Raw genomic sequence first — 13048 nt, 5'->3', positions numbered from 1 at the left:
TGGAATCCAAACTGGCTCCATCTGGGATGGCTTGAGGCACTGCCGAGGGAATGAATGTTCCTGCTGTTTCTTTTGGAACAACTCCAACCATGGGTTCAGTGAGACCTAGTAGAAGCCGAATTAGAGAATATGATGCCCAGGTGGGTGATGTCCAGAGGGTATGGGTGTGCTCTGAAGCATGTGAGGTACTTCTTGGAGGCCCCAAGAAATACTTAGAGACATTCTGCAGTAGCTGCTGCCCTTCAAAAAGTAGAGTGCTTAATTGCTAAAGGAAACTGTTATACCTAGGCTGAAGAGATCAGGGGATGCTGAAATCTTGCAAGGAATGAAAAAGCCAGTAAAATGTAATCTAGTAGTGGGAAGATAGCAAATTATAACTATTAAGATAGTGGATGAGTGCAGGGTGGCACATGCTTTTAATACTAGCACTTGGGAGGCAGAGACAAGGTAGATTTCAACCTGGTCTACATAGTGACTTTCAGGCTAGCTGGGGCTACAGGGAGACCCTGTCTAAAAAAAAAAGAACGTACTGAACTTGAATGGAATGAGTGGGTACTTAAATCTCTAGCAAAACTTTGTAGTTAATTCCAAGTTGTCTAAAAGGCTGCAGGGAATTATCCTAACTTCGATAATAGGCTTCTACCTTTTTTTTTTTTTTTTGAAACAGGGACTCATGTAGCCCAGGCTGGCTCTTAACTTGCTATGTTGCTATGTGGCTGAGGGTGACCTTGAACTTCTGATCTTCCTGTCTCCACTTCCCAAGTGATCACATATATGTGCCAACATACCTGGTTTTAATATGTGGAACTGGGGATGGAGCCTACTGCATGCTAGACAAGGACTCCACCAATGGAGTTATGTCCCTAGTCCCAGATTCTAGCTATTATTTAAAAAACTTTTTTATGAAATACATCATACAAAAGATATATATAATTTGGGTTTTAATTAGAAATATTGAAATTATAGGGATCAAAAAAATTAAACCACTCACTTTAGAGATTAAGAAACCAAGACTCTGAATTTGAGATTTGCTTAAGGTTACACAGCCAATGGACAGACACATTTTTAAAAAGATTTATTTTATTATTTTTAATTAAGTGTATGTGGGGTTGGATGTTTGCAGAGGCCAGAACAGGGCACAGATTCCCTGGAGCTGGAGTTACAGGAAGTTATGAGCTGCCTGATGTGGGTGCTGTAAGAGCAACCTGTGCTCCTAATTGCTAACCCATCTCTTCAGCTCCCATATTTAAATTTTCAGAAAGCCAGTTTTACTGTTTATCATTCTAGATATTTTATACTGCTGCTAGAAAAATTGATCTTATTTTTAAAACTCATTCAAATTCAACTTAGTCAAGTGTTCCTCTAACTTTTTGTCTTTCATATTTTTATTCAATTTAAGGCATAGATATTGCCTAGAGTTGAAGTCAGATCTGTCAAAAAGTATAAGTCAGCGTCATTTTTTCTGACTTATACTTTTTGACAAATGTCATAAAAGAATGGATTTCTTCTTTCTTAGAACTCTGAGTGATTTCTAATTATAAAACGATATATAAACCATGTGTCAGTGAATACTTAAGAAAGAAAAGCGGCAGCTAGTTAGTTACCACAAAATTATTTTGTTGGGAAAAATGACAGTGTCTTATGTTCACAAAATTTACAAATAGTTCCTTATGTAAAGATTATGAGCAAGATTTCTGTTAGTTTTGTTTCTTGAAGCTTTATTATATTTAATGAGTAATTTTCTTTAACAGAGACTAATTTTCTACTGAAAACACTTAAAAGGGAAACAGATCAAGTTATTTAAATATCCTAAATGAAATGCATATTTTGTTAAAGCATCAAAATGAATAAAAAGGCAATGCACTTGAAAACTATATCAACACTTTCGCATATAGAGGGTGCTCTTTCTGAATGGTAGGCCTCCCAGTTCACCTGAGGCCTGGTAACCAGGCAACCTCAAGCAGGAGGGAAATGCACTTCTATCCCTTGGATGGAATGCTTGATATTTGCATTGTGGTACCCTAAGTCAACTATCCATTCACTGGGTCTATGTTTCTGAGGGATAAAAATATCTGTAACTTATGATCAAAGTCAATAGCTCTAAACTGAGGTTCTTTATATTTTCTGGTCATCTTGGTAGCCAGGTATGTTATGAGTTCACATCTCTCCACAAACTGCTCCATTTTCTTCTTATACTTCTTTCTTGAATATTCAGAGCCTTTGGGGTTAAATGCTGCAGAAAATTTCACAGAGCTTTAAATGTTTTCTGATAGGTTAGTAAGTCATTAAATTAAAGAGAAAGAATTAGGTGTGTGACTAGAATGCACCACTACAGAGAAGCTGCTTCCCAAATAAGATTAGAGAACTCTTATTTTAGACCATAATTATCTGTATTCACCTTTCTCTAGGGCATGGATTGTTGAGTGCTAACTATATTATTTCTAGTCTCTGATTTTATTTTATTCATTTTTTCACAGTGCTAGGGATTGAACCTAGGGCCTCATACATGCTAGGCAAGTTCTTTACCACTGAGCTATATCCCCATCCCCACTCTTTTAAAAAAAAGTTTACTTTTGAGACAGGGTCTCGCTAAGTTGCCTAGGCTAAACTAGAGCAGACCTTGAACTTGCTATTGCCTCCCTAGCCTCCTGGGTAGCTGGGATTACACACCTATGCCACTAGGTACAGCCTATAGTCCTTGCTTTTAAAGCTGGAAATTTGGTTTTGATATTTTCATAAAGATATTTGCCTTGTATTTAAGTTGCCCCACATTCAATCAAACAATCAACCCAGCTCAACAATCCTATTTGTCACACACACTACAACTGATGTTAGGCTACTTCAGAGTGGCATAGTACTAAAAAGGCATACCTTTGAGATGAAATGCTATATAAAGGAGTACAGATCTTCTCACACTCAGGAAGGGGAATTTGGGCTTCAAGCATCCTGCTGCATTCATTGCTTTGATTAGGGAAGTTGCAGTACCCTGCAGGAAGGGAATAGTTCAAATCAGTGAATATTTGAGTTGATGTTCTTTTCTTAATGCAGATAGATAAAGGCCTTATTTTTTTCCTCAAATAGCCTTCCAGGGATTGGGGCTTATAAAGATGACTAGATGACCCCCTAGCCAACAGGAAAGAAGCACAAACTACATTTGATTAGTAAAAATGAAATGTAAATTGGCCTAGCACCAGCTGGGTGATGGCTGCATGCCTTAGCTTCTTTGAGTAGTGGTCTCTATTTTTATATGTTCAGCATTTCCATGACATAATATTTAAAAAGAAAGAAGGGGTCACAGGGCTTTGAGTGGTCTTGACTCATCTCTGTTTGCATTCTCAGAGCTGGTCAGTCTGTCTCCCACTCTGGGGATCTTTGGCCACATGACAAGAATTCCAGAGACCAGAGGTGCCATTACAGTTAAGATCCTGGAGCTGAAAGGGTTAAGGACTCCTCTTGATAAATAAGGCCTTTATGACAATATCCTTGCTGGATGAGCTTGCCTGGCATTTGGGTATATGTAAGACTGACTTTCTTTTCTTTCTTCCTCCACCTTTTTTCTTTCTAACTTTCTTTTTTTGAGACAGGGTCTTTCTGTGTAGCCCAGGTCTATGCCACTGAAAGCTAACTTTCTAGGTAAATTTAAAAAGACATAGGGGTTAAAAACTTGTGACATAGCTACGAAATTATACCCTAGACATTTATTTTGCAGATTAAAAAGTTAGCTTTCAGAGGCTAGCAAGTAGCTCAGTGGGTAAAGGCAGTTTCTGTGAAAGCCTGGTGACCTGAGTTTGATCGCTGGAATCCACATAAAGTTGGAAGGAGAGAACCAACGCCACAAAGTTGTCCTCTAACCTCCGCACACACTCTTGGCCTACACACACCACCGCCTATTATGCACACACAGAGAAATAATAATTCCAAAAAAATTTTTACAACTTAAAATTAATAATTGGCTAGTGATAAATTTTACTACTTTAAAAAATAATTGTATCTGGATGAGTAAGATATGACTTGAATAGACAGGTTAGACTGAATTTGGGGCAGAACATGGGTTTTGGAGTTCATCTGTCCAGGTACTGCCACTTAACTCCTTTGAGAACTGTGTCAGTCTTTGCAAGGGTACTGTACATTTCAAAATTATAAAACAAAAATTATACACTGACATTAAAAAATAGGAACTAAGCAAATATATATATATATATATATATATAAAGTTTTGCCTATAGACAATTTTATGACAACCTATTCTCTCTTAACTTTGGGGAAGATACTTAGGCATTAGTAATAGGAGTGGGGGCTTTTCACACATTTTATTTTAACAACTACCCATAAATAAAGTAGGTGAAGAGCGGTGTAATTTCAAAACAGAAAACTCTATCTTGAACTTCACTGTTACCAAAGTGAAAATTATTGTTAGAAAGAAAAGGTCACTGTATTCTTACAACATGAATCAGAGAAAGCCATGCAACAGAACCTGTTCCAGATAGCCAGGCAAAGGGAGACTAGTAAGGTGCATCGGTTCCTTTAGCGGGGGAAGTTTATGTGCAAGCTTCTGGTCCCAGTATTGCAGCGGCAACCTAAGAACACAAAGTTCATTAGCTGCACGCTCACAATCTACTCATCTTGTGCACAGAATGATATACACAGATTTATATACAGAGACAAGGTTTACATACAAGAAAAAGCTCATTAAGTATTTATTCAATGGAGGAAATTATGCAAGAGGGAAGACTAGGGATCCTAGGTGTCTCTTCTGTTTTGTGATTCGGCACAGGGTCTCATGCAGCCCAGGCTGGCTCCTCTGCTTCCAGCTCCTTAGTACTGAGATTATAAGCACGAGTCACTATGCCTGGTGATGGGTCCCCAGCCTCGCTCATCTATTCTCAGATTTCTTATTTTTCACAGCAACTATATAAATCTTTCTTCACGCTTCTCAAAATTTGAATTCTGTGAGTGTCACCTTCATTCCCAAGACAGAGGCTCTGTTGTGCCAGGGTGGAAACCAGCAGGATGCAGCCCTCTACCTTAGATGCTGGTCACAACAGAGCCTGATACAGGGTTCTCTTCTCCAGTAGTGGCCCCTTCCATCTAAGAACAGTCCCCCCTCCCACACTCTGACTCCTACTGCACTCTCTCGTCAGGCTTCTCAATGTAACATCTCTCTCTCTCATTCTGTCTCTGTCTCTGTCTCTGTCTCTGTCTCTCTGTCTCTGTCTCTCTCTCTCTCTCTCTCTCTCTCTCTCTCTCAAGTCTTCGGCACTTTCTTTTTGTATTCTTCTCATGCACCTGCATTTAAACATGCTCACAATTCCCCCATTAAACAAACAAACAAACAAAAAGCTGAGTGTGGTAACCGTGTAATCCCAGCAGTCAGGAGGCAGAGACAGGATAGCCTGAAGCTGCAGGCCAACCTGGGCTACATAGCGTATTCCAGGCTAGCCTGAGCTACAGAGTGAGACTTCATCTCAAATACAGAAAAAAAAGAAAGAAAAAACAAAACCAAGAAAACTAACAACGAAAGAAAATCCACCATTGTGCCTTCAATCTTCAGCCCTTCCAGAATTAACGTCTCTCATCTTTTTACAATTAAACTTGTTGAAACATGAGCCTCACTAGAAATGGCAAGCTATGGCACAGGTTCTGTCTGCACATGGTATTTGATCCAATAAAAATTCTTTTTATTTTTTTGGCATTTTATTTTTAACTTGGAATCAGTAGTGAATGTTTAAAGAAATTTGGTTTCTGGCTTCTTGGGAAACCAGCAGCATCTGGCAGATGAGCAGCGTTTGCCCCGTTGTGGTGCGCCATTTGCAGCAGTGCCCCGTTTCTATTGTTTCACATCGAAACTCTCTCCCTCGGCTCCTTCTTCCGGGCTGCTGCAGTCAGCTCCCTAATCTGTGGACCACAGACAGGTCTTGGTCCCTCATTCACACTTTACTCAGCTATGCTTGCCAGGACCCCCAGTGGCACAACCTCAGTCTTCCGGGACTTTCAGTCCTCATCTGGGCTGACCTCCCAGAGCTTCCCAGAGGTTCTGTCTCCTCTACCCCAGTCTCTCATCCTGCCTCCCTTTTCAACTCTGTGGTTTTTCTTTCTCAATCTCCTCATAAGCTCCTCTGACATTTGTGCACTAGTCTGCACGAGTTTGGGGGGGGGGCAGAAAGGACATTTTCAGGGTGAACATGTTCAGGATTACTCTACCAGCCTATAAGTGGCATTCTTGGTTTCAAACTAAACATTCCTGCTTAGGGCGGCTTACTCCTAAGCAAATTTGATTCTACTACGACCTAGCTTAAAACCAAGCAGTATTATCCTTGATGACCCCTAGGGTCAAGTCCAAACGCTATTTGGTGGGTTTTTGACCTGCACTCTGCTCTACGCACCTCCTCTAGCCCCACTTCTGCTTTATTCTTGTCAAATCCATCCACGCTGAATTCTTATAGTTCCTGGATCTCCAGGGCCAGGCTGCTGGTAAGTCTCTGCTCGGACTCTGGCCCTTGATCCACTTCATTCTTGGTCCTCACAATTCAGTTATGGCAGAGTGTGCTAGGCCCTTCACCACCCTTAGGGCAGCTTAGGCTATTTACAATCTATCCTACATCCTGGAGCCTCAAATTTGGGGACAGAAAAAAATCCTAATTCACAACTTTATGTCTGTGTGTGTGTGTGTGTGTGTGTGTGTGTGTGTGTGTACACAGAGATATTTTATAAATATTTATGACAGTGAATAATCTCACCTCAAAAATTTCTGGAGTTTTTCTTCATTCTCACAAATATAAATACGATTACGATACTCTGCAGCATACTTGATGTTACCAGGTACTAAGGCTTCATATCTGAAAGATCAAAAACAAAACAAAACAAAAACCAACCTATTGTGTATTTAATTTACAGTATTGTATAAATAAAATGTCAGAAAAGTTTTATTTTTCCATTTGTGCAGCTCAAGGAAGAAAGAGAACATTTCCTCAAATAACTGTCATGTTAAGACTGTTCCACCCGGGCTGGAGAGGTGGCTCAGCAGTTAAGAGCACTTGCTACTTGTCCTGATGAATGAGTTTGGATTCCGGCACCCATGTCAGGTGACTCACAACCTCCTGTAATTCCAGCTCCAGGAGACTCAACATCCTGTTCTGGCCTCTATGAGCACCCACATGGATATTGCATACACTCACACAGATGTATATATATACATATAAATGAAAATAAAAACAAATCTTTAAAAAATAAAAGGGCATGGTGGGGTACACCTTTAATCCCAGAACTCGGGAGGCAGAGGCAGGTGGATATCTGTAAGATCGAGGCCAGCCTGATCTACATAGTGAGTTCTAGGCCAACTGGGGTGACAGGGAGGCCTTGTTTCAAAAAGTCCAAAAGTAAAAATAAAAATATAAAAAATTTAAAAGACTGTTACATGGACACTTGCTCTGAACAGGAACATGGTTCTATTCTTGTATTAGTGTGAGGACTTGCCTTTGATGTCCGTCCTGGTAGGTCACTGGACAGTAGCCCTGGAGCTCAGCACACTTCGGGAATTGACTCTTTAGCTCTGACAGTGTCAGCCTTTTGGGGATCATGTCAGCAGGTGGGAGTGGATGAGGTGCCAAGGGAGGCACATACAGCTCTGGATTCTTCAGAAATTTCTGTTAAGAAAAGGGGTACAGCAGCAAGGATACACAACTCAAAAAGCTGGTGGAGGCTCTCCTGTTCCTTTTCCCCTTTCATTAGCAATGCTCTATCTTTCGGTCAGCTGGGAGAAGTTACCATAGTTCCTTAGGGTAATAATCCCAAACGGTCACATCAAAGATATTTTCATTCATTTGTACAAAAATATAATATTTTCAAGATCATACTCAATAGGGACTGGAGAGACCCCGACTACCTGCCAGCCTGTCTGTGCTCTTCAGCGGTAAGTTCTCTAGTATTGGTAATCACTCTGTAAGATGGAGAAGGTGGGCTAGATCATATTTAACATGAGACAGGATGTCACTAAGTAGCCCTGGCTGGCTTGGAACTTGATATGTAGATGAGGCTAGCCTTGAACTCACAGATTCGCCTGTGTCTGCCTCTTAAATGCTGGGATTATAGGTGTGTGCCACTGTGCCCAGCTATGACTTCTGCTTTAAAAATTCTATGACTACCACAATATAAGCAGGAAGAAGCAAATACTGCCACCAATAAAGAAGTACAAATTCTCATTCTTCAGAAGAAAACAAAATGTTCATATCAGTTTTTGTTATTGTCTAAAGTTACAAACCGTTTTATCAAGTCATGGACATCAAAAATCAGAACTGACGTACCAAATCCAGGGACATAAACAGTTCATGCTCTAAACCTGTGGCTTCCACATCCTCAGATTCAGATTGAATATATTCCAAGAAAAAATTTGATTCTGACCTGAACATGTATGGAGTTTTTTCCTTTCATCATCCCTAAACAATACAGTGAAGCTGAGGGTAACTGGATACAGTATCTGGGAAATTCTAGTGATAATATTTTGAAGTACGGGAGGCATTAGTCAAGTTCTGACTTCATTCCTACTGACTGGGGCTTTACTCCTGTAGCCCTTGAGTGAAATCCCCTGTCGGTCTGTAGGTTAAGCCCTGATGCTTTTTTGCATCTCCTCTATCAGCAAGATGGTGAGCAGTGACCCACCACTGCCTTCCCTAACTGATAGACTGCCTGAGGCCCCTCACTGACCGGAAATGGCTTTTCTGTTTCTAAATACATCCTGGGGTCCAGTCTCAGGGCTATTCTTTGAGTTTCTCACTGATCTCAAAGTCAGGTTCCAATTCTGGGGTTCCTGATCCCAAGTTTCTGAGCACCCCCAGGTGTACTCAATCTGTTTATTTGATGAAGTTCAAAAACAATGCATTTTCTTTCCTTAGTAAATACTTGGAGTGAGGAACAAACTTACATTTAGTTTTTCCTGAGAACTCATTTTATAATAGTGCCCCCTGAACTCTGCTGCAAATTCCAAGCTGTCAGTTACAGAACAATCAAGTAATTCATAGGATTCTGCCAGGCTGACAGGGCAAAACTGTCCAAATTCTCCCAGGCGAGAAACCAGCTCTTCCGGTGTGATACATAACTTGTCAATGCAGGCAGCTTTTCCTGTTATTAACATATTAATTATTATTATTATTATTATTATTATGTTTTCATGGGAACACAATGATGAAAAATTAAAATAATTTAAATCAGACACCATTCTATAAATACTACACACTTTAAGATTCCAAAAACAGAGTAAAAATTAAAAGCACTATAAACAGAAGAGTAAGAAGTGAAAAGCACTCTGAAGCATGTGGTGGTGAAGGTCTGTACTCTGTTCTGGAGGCTGAGGCAGAGGGATTGCTCCAAGTTCCAGGCCAGCCTGTGCTGCATATTGAGACCCTGTCCCATAATAAGCAAGCAAAGTAACGAGTAACTTCAAACCTGCACCCTCTAAGGCCTACCTGTCCTGAGAGGTCATCACTATTGGGTTTACATCCCTTTTAGTATTTTTTCTTTATGTGTACATAGTTACACGTCTTTTGCATGTAGTGTATTTATGCTATTACATGTACATGTTACTTTGCAACTTGATTTTATCAGTTAATTGCTGTATGTAATATTTTTCCATATTGTGTTTACGTAACTGATCCAATTATTTTGAGTTTTTTTGGGTGGGGTTTGTTTTTTGTCATTATAGAGACACATGCTATGTATCCCAGGCTGGCCTTGACCTTGTGGTCATTGTCTCTCAATTTTCTGAGTGTTGGGTTACAAGCATATTCAACCACACCAAGCCACCTAATTTCTTTGAACTTATGCATAGTATTCTACAGTATAAATATACAAACTATAAATATATAAGTTTATTCATGTAGCTATAAATGTATGTAGTTTAGTCAAGTCATTTATCTCTGATGAATACTTTTGTCCTAATTATCAACTATATACAGACCACAAATAATAATTTTATATATATATAAGTAATTTATGTATATGCATACAATAGTTATATAGACATACATAGGTCTGTGTGAATGGGTACATAAATATATGTTTGTGAGTGGGTATATTATACACATGCATGTTCTAACATGTAATCTCTCCACAATTCTGACCTTAACGGGCATTCTAGCAATCATTACCTGCCTTCAATGAGGTAGGAATAGAAAAACATTGGCTTATTAGCTGTCATCCTCCATTGACCTCTTGAAAGCAGAGGCCTGTCAGTATGGCCTCAGCACTGTTCCTTACAAGATTCTTAGGGTATACACTGGAATTCCACATTTTCCAAATGGTGAAATCTATGACTCAACTGAGTCAACAAAGATTAATTAGACTCCTAAATTCTACTGCTGAGCTCCATAAAAATGGATAATAGCTATGAATTCTGACCACTTCATTAGGTTCTGGTCCTCTCTGAAGATTTAGAGATAGAGCTCCCAATTGAGATCTATCCCAACTGGATAGATCTCCTAAATATCTTTGTTTACTTTTCACAGAGTCCAGAGAAAGTTTCTGGAGTAATATTACTTGCCTTAAGGCAAAATGACTTTGAAATTTGCTACATAAAATTCACCACATGAAACTCTTGCCCCCAGATAGTCCCAGTTACCCTAATCATCTGAGCATAAATCTTAATTATGAATTTCTTCACTGTGTCATTGTGTCATGAGCATCACTGCAGGCCACAGGCTGGGCTGCTCTGCCATGGCTCCAGTGGTGTAGATCCATTCCCTGTGATGTTTATTCCTTTGTGAATCATTTCTCTGTAAATGGACTAGACCTAATAGTTTGCTTTTAATGAAAAGAATAGAGCAAAAGTGATCAATGTCACAAAATTTATTTTTCTGGGCTCAACTGTATTTTCTCAAAGGAGTTGCTGAAGTATCTGTAATACCTATGAATGTGGCATTATTTGTGGATAGAGACAGAGATGGATGCAGACACAGAGGAAAATTAAGTGTGATGACACAGCGATAGAAAAACACAAAGAATGTTGGAGTGTAGAGTTTGGAGTGATGAGTCTGTAAGAATTGTTGGTTAAGCTGGAAGCAAAGAGAAAGACTTGGCACAGCTCCTCCCATAAATTCTTCAAAGAAAGCATGGCCAGCCAACACCTTGATTGTGAATTTCTAGCCTCCTGAATTGTGAGACAATAAATTTCTGTCACTGAATCCACTCAGCTTGGGATATTTTATTCTAGTAGCCCAAGGAGACTAAAACAATTTCAAAGGGCTATGCCTCTGTCCTGTCTTGATGGCACTCTTAATCTTCCTGCCTTTTTTAGCTTGTTCCTTTAAAAAAGCAAGCTGCCTGCTGGGTGTAGTGGTGCAGATGAGTAACCTAGCACTCAGGAGGCTGAGGAGGAATTCTGAGGCCAGCCCAGGCTACATAGCAAGTTCATGGCCAGTCTGAGCTACATAGCAAACCCCTGTCTCAAATAGTCAATAAATAAATAAATGAAAATCCACGTTGTTAACATTTCAAGTATGACTAAAGCATAACTTATGGAGACATGGAAGTCTTCACCAAGATTTTAAAGGAAGGCCTGGGAAGTCAGACAATGTGGGACAATATCAAGATCTCTCCAGGTAGCTCTTGAGACAGCGTTGCATGAGGCTGTGAGGGAAAAACCTAAGCCACAATGGAGCTATCAGGACATTAGGAACGCCAGGTATGTGGAAGGTTTGCTGGGGAAAGCTGCAGGCACTGAATGGAGCCATCCTGGGAGAGAGGCCATGTGGGCTACAAACAGGCTTTTGCTTCGATCATGACGCTGTATGCCTGATACTGGACATAGTGCTGTAGGATTTAGCGTTTGCTTCTTTGGCTTTCAGTTTTGCTTTGGTCTGATCCTTCCTTGCTAATCTCCCACCCCTTTAAGAATGTGAATCTTTACTTTGTGCCATTGCATCTTAAAATATTTGCCTTGACTCTCAGAGGGGTCTTTGAAATTGAATTTTTGAACAATGGAGGCTCTCAGAGTTAGAATAAATGTATTTTGCAGTATGAGATGGCCATGAGCCTTTGGGGGCCAGGGATGGAATGTTATGGTTTGAATGTGAAATGTCCCTCATGTGTATTTGAAGACTTGGTCTCTGGCTGGTGGCATTATTTTGGAGGTGGTGCCTACTTCAATGAAATAAGTCATGGGGGGCAGGATACCAAAAGCTCCATTTGGTCCCCAGTCCCTTTCTTTCTCTCTGCTTCTTGGCTGCAATGAGGTGACAAAATTTCTTCTTCTACATTCTCTCCATAATGATGCTCTGCCTCACTACAACCCAGAAACAATGGAGCCAACACAACGGACTCAAACCTCTGAAACTGTGAGCCAAAATAAATCCTTCCTCCCCTAAATTGTTCTCTCAGGTCATTACCACAGCAATGAGAACTGAATAAAATAGCTGAGGGTATAGCTCAGTGGTAAGTATGATTGCTTAATGTGTGCAAGGCCCTGTGTTCAAGCCCTAGTATACCAAAACAACAACAAAGCAACAATACCCAAACATTAAGAACTGGAAATAGTGTGGTGGCACAAGCCTTTAATCCCAGCATTCAGGAGGCAGAGGCAGGTGGATCTCTGAGTTCAAGGCCATCCTGGTCTCCATTAGCAAATCCAGGCCAGCTGCGGCTACACCTTATCTCAAAAAGACAAAAAAAAAAAAAAAAAAACCAAAAAAAAAAAAAAAAAAAAAAAAAAACCAAAAAACAAAACAAAAACAAACAAACTGGAAATAGAAGCCGGGTGTGGTGGTGGTGCACACCTTTAAATCCAGTGCTCAGAAAACAGAGGCAGGCAGATCTCTGTGAGTTCAAGGTCAGCCTGGTCTACATAGGGAGTTCTAGGCCAGCTTAGGTTATAGGGAGACCCTGTCTCAAAAACCTCAAAAACCCAAATGCCAAAAAACCAAACAACCCCCCCCAAAGTATGTCAAAGGCCTAATACTGTGGGTGGCATGGTGGCTTATACCTATACTCCCAGCACTTGGGAGGCTGATTGTATAGGATTACTATGCATTCCAGGGTCTGGGCTATACATACATACACATAT

At 40.2% G+C, this 13048-nt stretch overlaps 1 protein-coding gene across 1 annotated transcript in view; it reads right to left on the bottom strand.

The window, feature by feature from the left end:
* Positions 1–1904: 1904 nt before the first annotated feature.
* Positions 1905–13048, bottom strand: part of Ak9 (adenylate kinase 9) — a 156171-nt gene continuing 145027 nt past the window's right edge. Inside the window, exons 36-41 of the mRNA XM_008852452.3 lie at positions 8918–9114; positions 7474–7643; positions 6738–6836; positions 4475–4577; positions 2872–2986; positions 1905–2233 (exon numbers count right to left, since the gene is read on the bottom strand). Coding sequence (XP_008850674.1) covers positions 2031–2233; positions 2872–2986; positions 4475–4577; positions 6738–6836; positions 7474–7643; positions 8918–9114 — 887 coding nt within the window. The 3' untranslated portion in view covers positions 1905–2030. The remainder of the gene's footprint in view (positions 2234–2871; positions 2987–4474; positions 4578–6737; positions 6837–7473; positions 7644–8917; positions 9115–13048) is intronic.

This window comes from Nannospalax galili, unplaced genomic scaffold (genome assembly GCF_000622305.1).
Source record: "Nannospalax galili isolate Female #2095 unplaced genomic scaffold, S.galili_v1.0 scaffold646, whole genome shotgun sequence".
In the NCBI taxonomy this organism is placed as follows: Eukaryota; Metazoa; Chordata; class Mammalia; order Rodentia; family Spalacidae; genus Nannospalax; species Nannospalax galili.
The sequence above is the reverse complement of the archived record's forward strand: the minus strand, read 5'-3'. Positions and strand labels throughout refer to the sequence as shown.